Genomic DNA, 19969 nt, shown 5'->3' with positions numbered 1-19969 from the left:
GCTACTGCCGCATGTACCACCTCCTCCATATTTGTAATATTCCCTGAATAAACAGCAAAAAAATGATACAATGGAAAATGTACATACCAGATCTTTCTTTCTGAAACAAACAAAAATAATCTTGTACTTTAATCTTAATAGCATTGCAAAGATCAAATTATTATTGTTCACAAATAATAATAGCCAATAATAAAAGCCAATCATTTATAGCTTCAATAATTTGCAATCCAGAAAACAGAAGCTAAGGTGAGGAGCATATACAGTTACAAAACTGCGGTTGAATTGTACTTTAAATGTGTCAAAACATACTTTTATAATGCTAATGATTCTAAATGATGAAAATAAATATTTGGTCAAAATGTTTTGTATGCAGTACCCTACAGCCACACAATGTAAGTGAACTGTAATATTCAACACAGTAAGCCCACAGGGTCAGAACTGGAGTAAGGACTGGTGGGTGTATTCATGAATGCACAGGTCTCATCTAGTACAAGTTTCTTTGTTGGTTTTAAGTTGTACCACGTTGAGTTTCAGAGTGACCGAGGGATATTGTATGGGAGTACATACATGAGACTTGGCTGTGCTGTGCCTTTGAGAGCTTGTGGCATTTGTGTGAGTGTGTCTGTGACAAAGCACCCGGTATCCGCTTCTCAGAAGTCGTTGTCGCTCTCGTCAAGGAGCTCAGGCCGGTGGGTGCCATGAGGGGGCCGGGAGGCTTTGGGTGCTGGCACTTCCAGGCTGTCGTTGTCCTCCAGATCCTCATTCTCTTCCTCTTCTCCCTCCTCATCCTCGTCATCCTCATCCACGTCGATCTCGCTGTCCTCAGACTCATCCTGTGGAGCCGATCACGTAGAGAGATTTGGGTCACACAGAGGGTCCGCACAGTACGCTTCTGCTGCTCCTCCAAACCTCCCCCAACCCCTGCCATGCAGTGAGGTCATTCACAAGGGTGACACAACGATGACGACCTTCCTTGTCACTATCTGAACAAGATGTTTACATTCATTTTTGGTCAATTTTGTGAGAGATTTAACCAAGGTTTTCAGTCACAGAGAAAACATAAGAAAACCTCTTAGTAACAGGTTGTCTTCCCGTAAGCTTCCTGCAAATCAAAAGCTACATTTTGGGACCACTGCGTTCAGGCATTAAATTAACAGCATAAAATGATATGATGTACAATTGAATGAAAACAAAACAAAATAAAGAGATGCCTTTTAAAAGCTTTTTAAAAAAATTTACATCTTTTCTCCCTGCATAAATCTTCCTGGTTGTTTCATGCAAATACCAAAGCTTCAGACAAGGTCATTACATTACATCTTCTGAACAAGCACTGAGAGAAGATACAAGTGCTTGCATTTCTATAGGAATAACACTTATTTTCACATACAGAGCAAACAAGCTATTTCCAAGCAAAAGTCATTACAACTTTGCTTGCATTCATCACATTAGACTACAAAAAACTATAAACTACGACAATATATGAACACTGGCTTCAAATGGGCTTCCCACTCCGATTCTGTATACACTGTTGTTCATGCAACATTATCTAATGTACTATTGTACTCCTTCTCCGCAAGTCTCTCTGGCTCATCTGCTAAGTGACTGAATGTAATGTAATCCAGATTGAGCATACTACAAAAGAGATCCTTCCATCCCCTCATTGTGGGGCTGGTTTTGGAAGGTCCTCAGAAGATCAAAGGACATTCCTCTTGCAGAGAGGAGGATGGAGCACATTAGAAGCCTGAAAGAAAACCAACCTTTCTCCTCTGGCGAGTGGGAGCACAAGGGTGTGAGCTGGAAAGGGCCTTTTTAGGCTTTTCAAGGATAGGTGGAGTGGAGAGAAACAATAGAGGTTGAAAGTGTGCTGACTGAGGTGTGAGTGATATAGGAGCAAACACAGTAAGGTGGGGCTGGTGGGGACAGGACTGATTTCACAGTTGGTAACTGATGGATTGGGGGATTTGTTGCTGATGATCGCAGACCAAAGCAACAGAAATGTTGACTCTGAACGTTGCACACAGAGGGGGCTTGGCTGATGTCACATGTTAAGACACCCCCTTCTCTTAAAGCTCCCATTGCTAACGTATAACATTACCTACTCGCTCACACTTACATTTTATGCAAACAATCTGATTGTTATTCCATCAGTCAAACACACGTCTGGGAAAGGGCAGGGAAACGCTTAAAAGGGCAAACTTTAGCCATTGTGATTAGACTATGGCCTATCATCAGTGAACTTTTCCTACCTATGAAATAATGTTTCCTTGGGCAGTAAAATAAGAATTTGAAATTGTCCTTTCATGAAAATGTCCTTTCTGCTCTGCATATGGAGGACAAAGCCAGCAACACTTGAGAGTCTGTTCCATTTACTGAAGGAAAACCATTCAGAGTTGAACGACCCTTACATACCTCTTCACTGTCTCCGTGCATTGTACCCACAAACCGGGCTCCAGCTCTCCCTGCATGGAACCAAATAAAGAAAAAAAAACAAACAAAAAACAGTATTTCTAACAATACGGTCTGAGTCTTCCATATTTCTCACTTTGAACATACTTTCTTCAATGTTGCCTACAAATGTCACATGTGTGGCCAGTAAAAGGGCTAATGTCTGATGCTCGTGATACACCCTGTAAATGTACCTGGCAAGGGACCATTCCGGGCGGGGCGAGGTTTGGGAGGCCTACGATCCTCCATGTCACTGTCGGAGCCCTCGTCCTCTGGAATGTCCATGTCTGAATCTTCGTCTTTAGCTTTGGTTGAATGGGGAACAGAAAATTATTAGCAGAAATTTTACTGCCTTTAAAAGAGAAGACTTTCTCCATCATACAGCGTGAACTGAATGTATAACTGAGGAAGTAATAAAGGACCATACTGAACCATTGAGTAAAGTTTGTGCTTTTGTTTTCATTCTCCACTCTGAGCCCTACTAAAAACTTATATTAATGAATCATTATCCTCTGTGGTTTATAAAGGTCTGCTCATTCGTGTTTTAATCCTGTTGCAGATGGAAGTTTTGAGCAAACAGACATTCCCTCCTACCACTTTACCTTCAGAATCTTAATTTAGCTAAATCCTGAATAACAGAATACTAGAAGGGCCCGTGGAAGTCCTGCAATACCAATGAAAGTTAAAGTACTTTAAATGAATCTCAGTGATATATAAAATATCTACAGGCACTGACCACCTTTTTGACCCTTTTTAATTTGACTATGGATTATTGTTTGACTACCACCTGAGGTAGTAAGTTTAGAAACACAAAAGGCTTTACTCAAGACCAAGTTCTTCAGTTTTATTCTGATTCTCTGTGGCTTTGTGAGTGACAGGGAAATCAGTGTTTCATTACTTTAATGAGCATCCATCTTAAGTTCCACTTTAATTGCTGGGTTGATAATTACAGCTTGTAATTCAGTACATTCATCAACACATCCATAGATCATTTGCATTGCCATAAAGTTATTTCAGTGTACACTATTCATAAACAGCAACTTCTGTCTATACTTTGTTGAACCATTGTTTTTATGAAAGATTTAAGAGGTGTGTTAATGTTGTGTCATCTTTTATTTGTGATAATAACATTTCATTGCCAGAAAAATATGCCATAATTGCCTGGTACCAGTTTGAAGCTGCTTGTAGTGACTGCTGAGGAAATTGATCCTTGATAATAATCATCATCAGCAGTAGCATGTCGCTTACGCCATCCGATGTACAACATAATATCAACCAAAAGCTAGAATAAGACCAGCATTGATAAATAGCTTAGAGAATAAAATCTAATAGAATGATGTGCAATCTAATTCATTCAAGCCATTAAGAGCAACTTTGAACCTGCTGCGAACTAAATGGTGAGTGTGAGGGAAAGTCAGAGGTTTTTCTTTGGGAGCCAAATGAAACAGCTATGCAAGCTGTGACATCAGCAGGAAATTCAAGCAGTCATGAAAGACACGGCGCACATGATGAAACCACGCTTACGCGTCCCTTTTAATCTTGCAACACATACTTCTGTGGTGTCATCATAATTAGCAATGTGCAGTCCCTGGGGCTTTCATCAGCATCTGAAGGCTCAGCTGCTGCAACTCAACCAGAGCTGTCTTTCAAGCAACAACCTAACACTTGGCTGATCCACTGATATTTAAAATTATTTTTTCTGACACGGAATAAAGCAGGCAAACTCCACAATTTCCAATATGACTCCACAGAGGTCTATTCTACATTATCTGGAAAAGCAGCAGCTGATAGCAATGCTCCTTTTCACTAACCTTTCGCTAGCAGCTTTCCCTAGCGTACAGAGAATCCCAGTGTATGTAGAGTTCTAAGGACCCGTATTCAAAACCACAGACCTCTTTATTGACCATACCATTTAATGTCAACATACCAGAGAGAAGTATAATTTAATGACTCCTTTGTGCACATATCTCTTTAATCATTTCCTGGGATAAAATTCTCTGAAAAAAATGTAATTAATTGGAAAATCCGTTCAGAAAGGAAGACATTCAGTGGACTGGAACAGCAGGAGTATCTCCCAGCCTCAGGTGGTCTCTGCTGTATGTGAAGCACAATATTTGTTTGGTGGGAGGGCCCTGTGTGTGTGTGTGTGTGTGTGTGTGTGTGTGTGTGGGCGGCCTCACCTCCACTCCTCATCAGGCTCCGCTCCTCCTCTCGCAGTTTGTTCTGCATCATTCTCAGGCTGTTCTCCGCCTCCTGCACAAAACACAGGCAAAAGTGTTAGGCCTGGTAGCGCAGTCTACTTCAGCATGTTCCAGAAGAGATCCAGCCCCTGCCTAAGCCTCATACCTCAAACCTCTCCTGCTCCAGCCTGTGGTAGTCCTCCAGCTGCTGCTCCAGGAAGCTCAGGTTGCGGAACTTCTCCACGTAAATCTCGTATTGCCTCTGTAGGTCCTCTTCTATCTTTTCGTACTCATCCATGAATGCAGGCCTGAGGGGTTCAAGGTCAGCAGAAGACATTAGTTAATGGAGGTAACGCAACCAATGTGCCCCCTCTACCTCCCATTCATTTTCCTTCTTACAGTACACCATACTTACATACCATACACACAGCTCAAACTGACTGCAGCTCTGGGACCAGACTGGCTGCTCTCCTGACTCACCGTACACTCTGTAGGGTCTGCAGGCGCTTCTGGTTCCTCTCCAGCTCCTGCTTCTTCTTCTCGATCTTGGCCTCCAGGCTGGACTCATCTGATGACACATTGTTCAGCATATCCTTGGTCTTCTGGACATTTTCCTGAAGGAGGCACAGAATTCACATGGGGTGACAATAGGTGAGCCACACAACGTGATGTGAGAGTGATGAAATTGAGACTTTTTCCTTCATTAAAGCCATGCCTGTTCTCACTGGGTTCTAGAATTGATAGTGAAGCCAATGTGATAGCTAGAGAGAAAAGCCACCTTGTGTATATTAGCAAATAAATCAAGCAAACATTACTGCTGCCGCCAGCAAAAAAAAAAAATCAGACTTAAGAAGTTTGACTACATTGTATATTCCAGTGCAGGAGAATGTGGTCTGGTTTCATAGACTGCACCGATCTGTATTTTTGCTCACTTGTTTAAGCGTTTCCCCTCAAAGTGGCACCAAGTTGCATGGTCAAGGGTATCCCAACCCGCAAAAAGAACTGCCACTTGCCCTCACTTGTCCCCTTCCAGCAAGTGTACAAGCCTGTACCCTGGCATCCCAGGATCCGTTTCAGAATCCCTGGGCACACGTCTGCGCAGACAGCTTTTTGCAAACTTTACAAGATTTTATGAAACCTTTAATACCGATCAATACCCTTATTTTGCAACAAAGCCACATTTACAAGCAACTGCCCTTTGTTACAATGTAGACAGCATACTGAAGAAACTTTAAGATTAATGGGAGTAGGACTCTCGCATTAATGTTTTCCACATTTTGCTCATTTTACCTCTGAACTACACCTTAATTTATACACTGTGCCTATAACAACAGGATTTTTCAAAATTGTGCAGTTTTGAAACCCTCTTTCAAATCAGTAGCTAATGTTTTTCAACATCGTTAGCTATGATTCTGACATGATTTCCATTATTCCATGATTATGCCGTTTCACTGGTTTTGTGTTTTTTTTTTTTTTTGGAGTTGCTCGTGTTTTGTCCCAAGCCGTGACACTGGAATGATGACAGCAGAGTGTGCCCCAGATACGATCCAAAATAACACCCTTCTCCTTCCTCCTCAAGTCTGTACTGTGTAAAGTAACATGAAGCATGGACTTGCTAACTCACTTGCAAGTTGGGACACAGCCTAAGTCAGTACTCACCAGGACCTCTTTGATGGCAGCTCTCAGGGCCTTTTCAGTCTCATTGATCTCCAGGGGTCTTGCAATGGCAGCAGTCCTCATTTCCTGTGAGAGGGAGAAAAGGCAAACAAGGTAAACATATAAAGCCCCATAGAAGCATCCAAACAAAGATGTTCTCCTATTACACAAATCACATGAATTTGTAAACAGTGCTGATAGTCTCACCGTCTCTTCAGGTTATCAAAAGACTGCAAGCTTTTCCCGTAGCTGTTCCTACTCGTAGTCCTAGTGACTCAAAACAGCAGCTACGCTAGTTCATGTTCCAGTATAGCCCAATAAATTTGTCTTTGTTTAGCTCAACTTAAACCTGGTCTCTGTCCCAAACCTCATGCCATTTATCTGCAGTAAGGGCTCTGTGAAATATGTGTTGTTAAAGGTGTGTTTGTGTGAAGAAAAAAGTAATTTAAAAAATGTTTTTCAAATTTTGGGAGGCAGACTGTTCATTACGTTGTTTTTGCCACTGTAAAATTCATTATGGTCATTATTCATCATGAAATTAATTGAATGGAGCACTGCTGAAAGAGAATCAACTTTCACATGGAGTACCAGTCACCCTGGTTACTGTTGCTACCTCTGAGAAAGAAACAAAGATACCCACATTAGCAAAATGGTCCATGCTTTTGTTTCTATGCCTTGCACTAATGCAACAGTGTGTCAACAACCTTCTTCAGAATGCAATGCATAAAACTAAGAAACTTTCAAAAGCTATCACTGTAACAAATAACGGTGAGGCTGTACGTCATGTTCACAGGAGCAGACCATTTAAAAAGACAACCCCATTTTGGAATTGAAATAAATGATAGCATTTCATTGTTAATTGAGGTAGAAGGGATTCCAACTTGCTCACTGAGCCACTCTCTAAATTAATGTAGTTCGGCCTGCATACACTGCATGCTCGTAGCAAAAACCAGCTTCATATCACGTAAATGATACAAAGAGGTAAACATGGAGACACCTTCATTTTTCATTCTGTTTCATGGGTAAGCACACTTGAATTATATATATATTAATCCCTTTAAGGCAACTCTTCCAGTCTGATTCATAAAATTATGTGAAGCTTTGAGAATTGTGCTTTGTTTCATATTTAATTACTATTATCAACATGAAGATTTTTTAATGAATATGGGCTCTGGGCTTTTAACTCACCCTTAGGTCCACCTCCTTCCCCAACAGGTCATACAGCGTGGCTCCTTTAGATGTGATCTCTGAAGCCAGCTGTCGTGCTGCTTTCAAGTCTGCAATCTGATGCAAAACAGAAATAAAAAGCACCGCACATGGTTCGTAAAGTCTTCCTCTATGTCTTAAAGAGGTACCTTTCCTGCCTTTCGCAAGTACAGACTGGTGACTAAAATTACACTGAGGCATCAGGGACTTCTCTACAGTTTTCTCAATTATCAGTATTGAAGGAGCATACAGTGAGGTGTCCACCACGCTGGTGTGTGTGGCAGTGACATGAGGTTATAGTTTCAGTGAGGCTTAACACGTCTGGGTCATTTTCATTGTTTCTTTTATCATATACTTTGGATGCAACAAAACAAAAGCAGACAGGAAAACACTGTCTAACAACTGCATTATGGTGAAACAGTCTTAAAAAAAGACTGTTGTGGTCATAGCCATTTTGTCAGACAACCAAAAATGCTATGAAATATATTTGCAGGAAAAAAAATACAACTTAAAAAAAACAACCTAATATAAAATGTAATTCTCAACAAACAAGCCATCCCATAGCTGTATTTTAAAATACTGACTTTGTGCCAACTGTTCTACTAGGCAAGAGCACCCCAGGGGGCAGCTACAGGCGAGGATTTTAGATTTAAACTGTAGATCCAAATGCTACCCTGAAGCTATTAGACCGTACAAAAGCTGAGTTAAACTAGCAGCTCCAAATGTAACAACCCTATACCCTACAGGGGGTTTCCTCAGTCTTTATCTCTCTGGGCCACATTGGATGTTTCAGTCTCTGATGAACTATCACACTGAGGTGTTCTCTTTTCCCTCATTCAGTAGCCACATTCTGATTTTCCCTTCCCCCTGAAATGTTGCGCAATGCTTTCTTTTTAAGGCTTATCCTAGTCCAAGTGATAAATGTTACCACCCAGAGAACCTTTTCTTACTAACTCAGCATAATGGATTTTTGTATTTCCGTGTCATTACAGCAGCCCTGGATGGTATAAACGTAAACACATGCAAACCTGCAGCTATGGTACATGGTAGAAGGTGGACAGTCACCTTGGGTTTGCTCTCTTATTACAAATACCACACTATTACAACTAACACATCCACTACCTTCCCGTCATCTCTCACGTACCTTGGATCCCAGGTCAAACTTGAACTTGCTGCTGTCCTCCTCAAGTTTGTCCCCTGTGGCCATTTCTTTGGTCTTCATTGCACTATACAGCACAGAGGTTATCTTCAGCATCTCCTTCACTGCATAGCCATCTGCCTGGTACAGCCGCTTCGTGTTCACCTTGATGTGGGCCTTTATAGCCTGAAAACCCATCACCAATGGAAGGATATTAGGCACTGTCTGCTCTATTCACAGTATAATGAATTTTATATTAATTACACATATTACAGTTTTATTAAAAGCTAAAAGTCATTTGTTCAAATGCGGATGTTTTGGTCCAACTCCTTCAGTAAGTTCTTAATTGCTTGCCCTCTTCACTTGAAAGTAAATGACCACCATTGTGGCTTAAATTATGAGATGAGAAAAGCACATTCACACTGATATCCATTCAACTATATTCAACTGATAGTCTGCAGTGATTCTGTGATCTATCTAAACTAGGCTAGAATACTAAGTATATGTGATATAATGAAGAGACTAGAGACATGTGTAGGTCATTACATCAGTACTACAAGTGCCGAAAACATAAAATGACAACCTACACTCAACACGGCAACCCATAAACTGCACCCACAGGAGAAAAACTAGCAAGAAAAAGTACATACTGTACCGTACCGTACTGTAGCATTTTTAAGATGCCAAAAAATGCTACACAAAAAATAAATTAAAAAAAAGGATTACCATGAACTGAGCCACTGCTTTAATGAAGAAAACCCGGTCAGACTCAGATTCAACATCACTGGGAATATCCATTTGTGGCTCGTATCTGTGCAGAAACACGTTTTTAAATTAACTGTACACAGGGCATATTTACAGTCAAAGATCAGGTGAAGCTGCATGGCCTGGAGACGACCTGGAGACTTGTCTCTCCTTCGTACCCAGTCAATGGCTTTGTGACACAAACCTCTTTACCAACCAGATCAGGATCTCAGCCACCAAGGTGAAGTTGGGCGTCCTGAAATTTTCCATGGATATCAGGCGAGGATAGCCCAGTGCTCGCATCATTTCTGTGAAGTCTTTCAACACAGGGAAGGTACGTGAAATGGGATTTTTGCAGGAAAACATATGTTCTTTCAAATGTTTTAAATCTTAAACAACAGCACAGAGAACAGCACATTTTTACTTTCAAGGGAATTACATTTCATTAAGTTTATTCTGTCTTCCAAATGACCAACTCCCCAGCACCATCTAGTGGACATTTCTGTTTTGCAATATAAATGGATGTTTTCAAAAAATGAGACCACAAAGCTTAATAAATGTAATTTTTTGAGTGGCAAAAACAACCATCACAATTTTGGACCAAAACAATCTGCTGTGTCTTTAGAATTTAATTACAATTCCAGTACAGCTCCATACTACTTATCAGACACGGAGAAACTGCATTATATGTTGTGCAATTAAATATTACAAATTATGAGGGTTCAGAGGCTTAAAATCAGGTTTCAGCTATAGATGTGTATTCCTTGAGCCCTTAAATATTACTAGAACAAAGCCATGCTCAAATCTGAGTTTTTTTTTTCATTTTCATTTTCATTAAAAAAAAAAAAAAAAACAGTTAATGGGCAGCAAGTTCTGAGACAGCAGTTGTTGGGCCTAAGTCTGCTACAGTACATTATGTTATTGTCATTTAGAAGATGCTCTTATCCAGAGCGACTTTCATAGGTTACAGTTTTTACATGTTATCCATTTATGCAGTGGGATATTTACTGAGGCAGTTAGGGGTGAAGTACCCAAGGGTACAGGAGCAGTGCCCCAGCGGAGAACTGAAAAAGTGACCTTTCCAGTTACAAGTCCTGCTCCCTACCATTATGCTACAGTTTTGAGGTGGATTGACCTATCGACGTCCCTAAAATATATGACCTGGTTATGGTATGATATGATATGGTTAATTGAACTGGCTGTTTTTTTGCCATTTATCCATGCATCCATTAAGAATTTGCAGTTTCTGGTTTACACAAGATGCAAGCACATTAATCTTGGGGTTACACTTATGCTCTTTTTGTGTCTGTATGTCTAAAGTCTTTAAGTGTTGTTGAGAGCTTGGGTATTGCATTGACATTGTGAACAAGTAACACACACACACACACACACATTTGTTCAGCTATTGTGATTAACATTTTATATTATTAATATAAAAGAGAGGTATGACACCAGGTTTGATATTTGCAGCATAGGATCCATTCATGACTTTTCAAGAAAAACATATTTTGTATTGCAATGTTTAGAGCTTTGCTAATGAATCTCAAAACAGGCAAGAAAATACACTTCTTTAAAGTACTCACTCCTTAGGTCTCTAAATGACATGATGAGTTTCTGCTTTCCGTCAGATGATCAGTGCTATATGGGAGCTGTTCAGGGGAGAAAACAACTCCAGTTCATGAAGATGGTTTCTGGCTCACTAATCGAAAGCGAATGGCATGCTAACAGAAAGGAATTTAACTCCGATGAAAGCCTTTTTGATGAGCTAACAAATAGCGACAAATAAATCACGCCTTTTAAGCTATCTGATTTGATTGCACTACTTTAGGATGTAGCTAATACGCTTTGAGCTTTGCGCTAGCTACCAGCCTAGCCACCTACCAAGCTAATGTTACATGAAAAAGATGAAACAGATTAGATCAGCCTAGTTAACTGTACTTAGCTAGCAACCTAGCTAAACTAGAAGCTAGATGCTAGGTGAGCTAGATAAGCCAGCCCCACTGGTAATGTTGCTACATAGCTATCTTATTAAAACAAAATATTGTATGTTCGTTATAATTCTAATCTGTACGATTTCATTTACCTGTAAATTCAATGTGCCCCGTTTTTATATGAGGGTAATCAGTAGCAGCTTAGGTATCGTGACACCATCCACAGTTCGGACGGCGAACTGCCCTGCTTTCGACAACTGGCTCACGTACCGTTGGTCTCCAAAACAAATCCACAGCTACGGCGACATCTGATAGACAAACATAACCATACAAACCAAACGCGGGGACATGATACAGATTCGAATAATACTGGAAGCAAATGTGTTTCTGCAATTCGCCTGATATTTGTTGTTGTAAATACTCGAATTCCGCTCAATCATTTTGTATTCAATGCTTGTAAATACCATTTTAACTCCTGAATTCGGCAATGTTACTGACAAGTGCGTGATTCATAAACTCTCAAGACACCTTAACATTTACAAACTAGTTAATTAATGTGGCTATATTATCTATAATGAAGCAAGAAGAAACACGCAATTTCTCTTCCCACGTGGTTACGATTTGCATGCTCCGGAGCAATGCTCTCCTGTGAGGAATCCGTAGAGGTGCAACGAATAATAGCAACGTGGTCATTCATTAAGACTGTATAGAGCGCGCAGGCTCGTGGTTGCAAAGGCAGTCGTGCAATCGAGACATTCCCCACAGCACGGAGCATGAATTTGAGCGCGGTTTGAATTTCTGGATTGTTCATACCAAGTAAGTTACACAGTTTTTTTTTTTGGTCTTATTTAACATTACAGCGGATAATGAAATTGACCTGGCTCTTGTCAAAAAATGCAGCTTTTACAACCCACTTATTTTCCTTTGCTTTGCTAAACCAATTATGACATTTTGCTCGTAGTATACTCCTGTTGTCTAAGAATTTGTACAAAGCAGCATTTTAATAGGCTATCATTTCTTCAGGTTAGGACGCTGAACGTGGTTGCATAGATGTCAGGAAACTATCTGCAACTTTCCATCTTATTGTGTGATTTTTTTTCCCAGTTTTGTTTTACCAAGAAAAGGCAGAGCGTACGGTATGATGTTCATTAGTTATCGTTTTTAAACACATATAGCATGGTTTCAGTGGCAGAGTTGGTAACCATATGCAGAGCTGTAGTCTGACTGTATTACTTTTTTAGAATTGCATACATTGCATACTCTACATGCATACAATTAAAATACGGCATAAGGGGCACATCAATAAAAATTCGGATTGGTTGATATACATTTGTGGGAAACATGAAAACAAATTCATGAGTTACAGATAATTGTGTCATTATCACGCTTTTTGTGCTCGTGTACATTTCGACGCAACCGTGTAATAATTTTTTTTTCCTGGAAAATATGTAGCCAGCCGTGAGTGATATTTTTCCCCTTAGCAATGGACTGTCATTAAATAAAATCACAATCTTTAGGAATGAAGATTTATCCACGAGGTGTAACCTTTTCTCACTGTAAGATAAATCTTCATTTACAAATCAAATCAACTCGTTTTCGCTTTCACTACTGTAACTGTAAATGCTCTTAGTAGTCAACATATATTGAGAATATGTTGTTTCTGCTAAATTTCTAAGTATCATTCTATTGTTTGCACGATTGATTGGAGGGATCGTCCTCAGCAGGAACGACAAATTTGTCCAATTTACCATCATTAAACTAACATTTCAATTTATAATTGGATACAGCTGTTGCTGCCTCAATAGCCTTAAATAGCCTCATTTCCTTAAAATATTTATGAGAGATTTCATGATTATCATGGTAGCCGAAATGCTGATGTATATGTGGCAACACTTTTAACATTATTACTTATAATTATGCAATTGGAAAAATCCAGAGAAAGGAAAAGAGTCATGTCTTGCACATATATTACTGATTAATTTGGACAAATTCATAACTTTCAATATTTTCCATCCTACTGATACTTTACATTTTTTGAACAATAAAATACATATAATAAAATACTGATATTTTACATGCAGACAGTAATTCCCTACTAAGCAGCCGCAATACAGAGAAGCAGAAAGCAGGTGTTTGCACTGTCCTAATCAGCATGGTCACATTACAGTCCCAACATCTGATTATGTAGAGATATGTATGATAAGGACTTGCCTTGGGGGCAATTATGGAGGATACTGTGTGTGTGTGTGTGTGTGTGTGTGTGTGTGTGTGTGTGTGTGTGTGTTTGTGTGTGTGTGTGTGAGAGAGAGAGAGACAGAGAAACAAGTCTGAATCGGCTCATTTATGAACATCATATTCCATTTGTTGAGGTGTGCTCAACATTTGTGCAGAGAGAAAGAACAGACAGCTAGGTTACAAATAGTTATTTAATTACTACTGAATGCTTTGTGTTTCAAAACATCCATACCCCACCTTTGTGTCACCATACACTGCAAGACTATATCCCACCTTGTACTTGGTACACGTCTTAATCCCTTGGTCACTTGCTGGCTGACCTCAAATCACGATTCAGCTTTTTCACTGCATTTCTCTGTGGGAGCTTCCACGCTCCTCTCTGTTGCTTGGCCATGTCATGGCCTTCACATTGCTCTGTTGTCAGCTACTGACCAGCCAAACAATGAGAAACACTCACAAACAGATACAAACTAACACAGGGATTCACTCAGTGAATGAGTAGAGTGCACCTTTAGGTTGGAAAGAGGTCACACTGTCCTGCTGAAACACTTCACTGACTGACTGGCAAAATGAAACTGGGTAGATACAAGAACAGAAAGTCTGGAATGCAGAGTACAGAACAGAGAAGATTCATAAGTAACCTTGTTAGAACCATATCAGGGCTAAACTGAACATAAAACCATGGGTTGCGTTTTAATAGTTGCACCCTCTGGCCAAAGCTTTTTTATGCAATAATGTTTGAGTTTGAGATAGGTGCTGGTTTGCTGCAACATACTTCAGTGCATTTGCTGAATTTCTTCACCTTATGAAGATGGTGAGAGGAAGGAAAACTAGTCCCGATTTTCTTTGTCTTCTGTTATGCTGTGATCTGTCTGGCCACATTCAAATGTGCTCCGTTTGTATCATATTGGCTTGGCAGTGACCAAAGTGGTCATTTGGGCTTTTGTTGAGTTTTTAGATGCTATAACTGACAAAAAGCACAACATAAGGTAATGTCTTCATTGTAGAGTTATTATTGTGAGTGCATTATATTTACTTCCGTTTGTGTGGAAGATTGCCTGAACATACATGGACACCTGGCAACAAAAGGGGATGCTTATGCAAATATCGCATCACATGTACAATTCTGAATGGTGTTTTTCCTTTATTGTTATAGATCATTTTGCCATACTCAGATTCTGCTTAGCTAATTACAGTTAGCTAAGTTTGTAATAATGAATTGCAGCTTTTTGGGCAATTGAGTGTAGTTCCACAATACTGTGATGTTTCATTAAAATAAGTTTGAGGATGTTCATTTGAGGAAATGAAGAGCGCAATGTTAGGTAATCAGCAACATCGGTGTACAAATTCTCCATGTGTGCTTCGCTCAGTTCTCCATCTGCAGACTCCTGCAGCAGCCCACTCACACAGCTGCTTTTATCAGCACCTCCATCAAATGCAGCAAGCAGCGTTCTCATGTAAGTTTCAGGTCATTGCCTTTATTACAGAAATAATACGACTATCAGTTGTGGAGTGACCTGTTGTATCCTTCTCTACCCTACTGTAAAGTTTAAAGTGTTTTAAATCAGAAAATCATCCAGCGGTGACAAGACCCAGCTTGCACTGAGGAGGTGTACCTGGAGGTAACATAAGGGGAACAAAAACCTTGGTCAAATTCAGGTGTAGCTGAGTCCCAGATACTGTAAATAAAGCATAGTGGCTGTGCAACACAGGGGAATGAAACTCTGGAGTAATAGCACCCTTTGTGAGATATTGCAGTCCCACCGATGACATATTCTTCTACATGAAAAAGCATGAGACTGTGCTCACTTACAATAATGACTTTTGATCTTTTGATAAGGTACATATTAGGGGTGGGACAACACAATCAGGCCACAAGACGAGACAATCTTCGATACAGGGTTCACAAGACAATACAGTCTCAATACTCTTTTTATCAAATGTAATCAAACTAAATGGATAGCCCAGCATTACTATCTAAACTGAAATGTAACAAATCCCAACAGACAAAACTTGCATTTAAGGTAGTTTTAATGGCGGAAAACAGGGCTATTTTCTGAGCTAGCCACTTCAAAACAAAAAGGGCATGCAGAACGCACACCTGTGCATGCTCTCAGTGTCTTATGAAAAAAAAAAATCTAGGTTAGGAGGGCTGCTGCATGGCTTGAATAATCTAATCTTCTTACAAGTTCTTCCTCAGAAAAAGTTAACAAATCAACATGTTCGGACAGTGACTGAGACCTCTGAGAGCTTACAATGTCCCCTGCTGTTGAAAATCTTTCCTTTGTTTACAGTCCAACAATTAAAATATTCGTCCTTCCTGTGAGAAATAAAATATTTTACAAAGTAAAATATGGCTTAGCTTTCAAACCTACACCTGTCGCGCGTGAGGGCACAGTCAGACGAATACGAAAATGGGCTGCACAAAAATAAACCATATGAGTAGCTCTTCAGTGGCTGATAGGGTGACCAGGCGTCCCGCTTTGCGTTGTACTACACAAGCATTTTGACCCTTTGTCCAGCATCCCACATATTGAAATAATGTCCCACATTTTCCATTTGTCATTTGGTTTTCAATTGTCAAAAATAAGAACACATGGATGCGTTATTTTACCCGCCCGGCACATGTGCAGTTTATGCCGTTGCGGCATAATAGTTTCTACTCTATTTAATCCTTTCGCACGTAACTTATTTGTGTATGCCATGTAGCGCGTGTGTTACGTTACATGGTTCATTATGCTTTCATTAGCGTTAATTAAGCTTCTCATAGTTTTCAGTTAGGATTTTCTATATTTTTAACGTTAAATCGTTAGTTTCCTCAAAGCTAAAATTAGCTAGAATTTTTCCAATCTAGTGTTCTAATCGCACCGGTTTTAGCATACGCGCTAAACGGCAATGTAGAGAATTTCTTCAGAAGATCTTACAAATGCTTTTATCTTCCTCCACTACCTTATCATCGTGTTGCACCGGAAATCCGAAGTATTGCCACACGAATGATTTAAGTTGTGTAGGTGCATCACGTGCGTCTTGCTCCATCCTTAATTGAGTGAGAATTGGCTAACTACGGATGCGTTCATCTCTGATGGTCGCTCCCCAGTGTGGTGGCGGTGTAATTATTATTATTTTGTTGGATATCATTTCACTACTTAAATCATGAAGGCTTTTTTTGCATAACGGAGCCAGACAAAAATATCGTGACTCGTCACGAGATATTTCGACACATTTTTGTATCGTGGTGTATGGTGTCTCGAGGGTATCGTCCCACCCCTAGTACATATAGAATTTCTGCATTGGTGTGATAATAGTATTTGGGGGCAGGGCAGAGAGGTGTGATGAGAGTGTCTGCGACAGTGGGGGAGACATTCAGTGAACAATGGGAGACATGCAAGATTTGGACGTTTTCTCCTGTCCACAGAGATAGTTTTTATTTATTTTCCTCTTTCACTCTTTCTTTCTCATCTTGCTTTGTAAGTCATTCTGGATACTGAAAAAAATGTAAATCGTTACATTACATTACATTCATTTAACAGACACTGTTATCCAGCCTGACTTGCAGCACAAACAAACAGAAATGTATCCATTGAAGTTGAATGAGCAACAGTGTCAGACTAGACTAACAACACTCCCAAACCAGCATAACCAGCATAACACTATTCAAGCTCTGCCACAAGTTAGCTTATACAACCTGACTACACAAGGGAAGCCAAGTATACTTCCATACACCAGTCACTACATCACAGAATCCAAAACACATTGCAATACTACACATGAAATAAGCAGCAAGTAATACAAGTAGCAGGTGTTAGGGGGTGGGGATTGAGGTGGAACCAAGATAAAGTCTGAAAAAGTGGGTCTAACTTGAGAATGTTTAAGGAGATTGTAGACATGTTATGCAGCTACATTCTGGATTACTTGTAGGGGTTTGATTATATAGGCAGGAAGACAAGCAAAGAGGAAGTTACAGTAGTCCAGGCATGAGAGGACCGGGGCCTGAACTAGGAGCACCGTAGAATACATAGTGAGGTAGGGGTGGGTCTAAAATCCAGTGATGTAATAGGTCTTCTCAAAGTTGTGTGTATTCCCCCTTCTTGATGTAAAATTTATTTGCCGTAAAGTTTATAGGAAACAAGGAAGTGTGGGTGGTACATAATCACGGTATTCATACACATTCAGGAGATGAATGCAACCCAGTTGGGGGACTTCGATACTTCTGAAAGTACACAACAGGGGGAAAAAAACTGCACATACCTTTAAACATGTAATGAATAGAGAAGATAAGTATACCCCTAGACACCTGTGAACTAAGTGGTAAGAGTGTGAAGCCTCCATTGACAACAATGAAATTTAACATGTTTAGCCCCAGTGGAAAAAAAAAATTGCCTAATATTGCAAAGCCCTTTAACATACAGAGAAAATGATAGGTATCTGACAAACAGCAAGAGCTGGAGTACTGTTATAAGCACTGTCTTTAGACCACTTCATATTTGCATTTTGTAGGTTATTCTCAGTATAAATGTGTGGGTATGGGAGAACTACATTTAATATGAAAATTTGGATTCTATTAAGCTGGAATCTTCAGAGCATGTATGTTATGGCATACCGCAATAGACACACGGTTGTCGACTTGATTCGCTATCAAGGCATAAGTAAATAAACAGTCCTTGTTCATTCATTCATTAATTTCTACATTCCATGTCATTCTCAAAAAGCACCTCTTCATACATGCATAATGCATTTACTCTCAACATGTATTTATTTTTAAATAAGTCAACTTTCGTTTTCCATATTTCGCGACCTATAATTTGCGATATGTTCATTTCAGTTTCGGTGCATGAGCCAAAATCGAGTCGCTGCAAGTGCGATTAGATTAGACCGTCTCTAGCTGCATTGACCAGAGTGTCGCTAGGACTTGAACATATGGGCTATGCCCGTGCTAGGGGATGTTGGTAGTACACAAACGTAACCAACGAAATGTTGAATATTTTAAAATGCGCCGATACTGTTTGTTATTAAAATGTTTTATGGCACTTTATTCTCCGCAAGTATAAACAAAAAGTGACACTTGTATGGGATTCTTTGGGAATGCGTCGGCAAATGAACCGCACAATTGCCTCGTCCATGTTTTAAAATGTCATAATTCTAACCATTTAATAATGAGCAATGAGGGTGACAAAAGAGGTTATCTGAATAATATGAGAAACAGGAGAGCTGGCAAATACGTTCACCTGTTGTGAGGTAAAAGGGAAAATGGATCTCCTTAAAAATTATATCACCAATATATTCTGAGTCATAACTATTACTCACTTTTATCCCTGATATCACTTAAGCCCCTTGTTGCATCGTTTACTGGCTTTCATCGTGTCTTCCTCTTAAACTGGCTAACTGGCCGCCAATTCAGAGTGTCTGAAAAGACCGTGAGGAGTATGCATCTCTGGCAGTCATGGGAGGAAGCCTGGCAGGGACTTGTTGGAATTTCACTGATTCCTTAAGGGGCATTTTCATACAATCCTTCCTTCTCTCCACAACAATATGAAGCATACTGAGGGAAAATTATTCATTTGCCTGGCTGAAAATGTTCTTTTTCATATTTTTCTCCAAGGGACTTATGCTACCAGTGAAATCCATTATTAGTATTATTTCCCTGACCCCTACCAGTCTTACTCACTCTTGATAGGAAAGTGTTGTGGTGATATTCTAGTTACATTACAAAGTTTCCAACCCAGCTGCTTGCTGCAGTATTATTTTTGTGCATGCATGTGATTAGTTTGGGACTCTTCAGAAAAGATTTGGGGCAAAAGCTCATAATGTCACTCATGCTTTGGGGCTCTCCACACCTCACCCCCTCAAGTTATTGTAAAACTGCGTAAGGGGTTAAATGCATTTTTACATGTTTTTCATTGTATCCTCTATGTAAAGTTTTTCACACAACTTTATCAGATACATGGAATAGATTGCCAGGGCATGTAGTTGACGCTGAGACCATTGCCGTGTTCAAGTCCAGACTTGATGCAGTTTTGGATTCTCTTTAATTGAGATGGCGAGCTTAGTTGGGCCGAATGGCCTGTTCTCATCATAATATGTTCTTATGTTCTTATGTTGTTCTTGTTCTTTTTAACTTGGTTGGATAAGAATGTCTGCCATGGCACAAGAGATGTAAATATAAAGCCGAAAAAGCAATGGAGGATTGGCTCCTCTGTTCTTCAGTGGTCTAACATTACCCTCTTCCTCTGTCTGTCTTTAGCTTATTACCTGTGAAAGGGTGGCTGTCCTGGCCTGGACCATGTTTTCCCCCTGTGCACCAGACTGTGGTTGCTAGTGCTGTATGGAGCACAGCCGGAGCGCCCAGCTGGGTAAAGCCCATTCATATCTCTTGGCTGCCACAGAAAGGCGACACAGTGAGAGAAGAAGCAGATCTCACGCTGTGTCACTGACAG

The 19969-nt window shown here is 40.0% G+C and overlaps 1 protein-coding gene across 1 annotated transcript; it reads right to left on the bottom strand.

Moving 5' to 3' along the window:
• Positions 1-256: 256 nt before the first annotated feature.
• cluap1 (clusterin associated protein 1) lies at positions 257-11534 on the bottom strand. The gene is made up of 13 exons (XM_036542135.1): positions 11453-11534; positions 10953-11018; positions 9575-9686; positions 9352-9436; positions 8632-8811; positions 7470-7565; positions 6285-6368; positions 5106-5239; positions 4792-4933; positions 4626-4698; positions 2640-2750; positions 2410-2459; positions 257-833 (listed from the first exon to the last, which is right to left on the bottom strand). Exons 2-13 carry the CDS (start codon positions 10972-10974, stop codon positions 651-653), a joined length of 1272 nt encoding a protein of 423 aa, XP_036398028.1. The 5' UTR covers positions 10975-11018; positions 11453-11534; the 3' UTR covers positions 257-650.
• Positions 11535-19969: the final 8435 nt, after the last annotated feature.

The sequence above is a fragment of the Megalops cyprinoides genome, chromosome 1 (assembly GCF_013368585.1).
Source record: "Megalops cyprinoides isolate fMegCyp1 chromosome 1, fMegCyp1.pri, whole genome shotgun sequence".
NCBI classification, from domain to species: Eukaryota; Metazoa; Chordata; class Actinopteri; order Elopiformes; family Megalopidae; genus Megalops; species Megalops cyprinoides.
The sequence above is the reverse complement of the archived record's forward strand: the minus strand, read 5'-3'. Positions and strand labels throughout refer to the sequence as shown.

Excerpts from the sequence above, each read along its gene's own strand:
- cluap1 (XM_036542135.1), bottom strand. The coding sequence starts at position 10,974 with ATGTCATTTAGAGACCTAAGGA. Across the intron at positions 6,369-7,469 it reads GGAAGGAGGTGGACCTAAGG|GAAATGAGGACTGCTGCCAT; the intron begins GTGAGTTAAAAG and ends TCCCTCTCACAG. Across the intron at positions 4,699-4,791 it reads TGGAGCAGGAGAGGTTTGAG|GAGGCGGAGAACAGCCTGAG; the intron begins GTATGAGGCTTA and ends TGTTTTGTGCAG.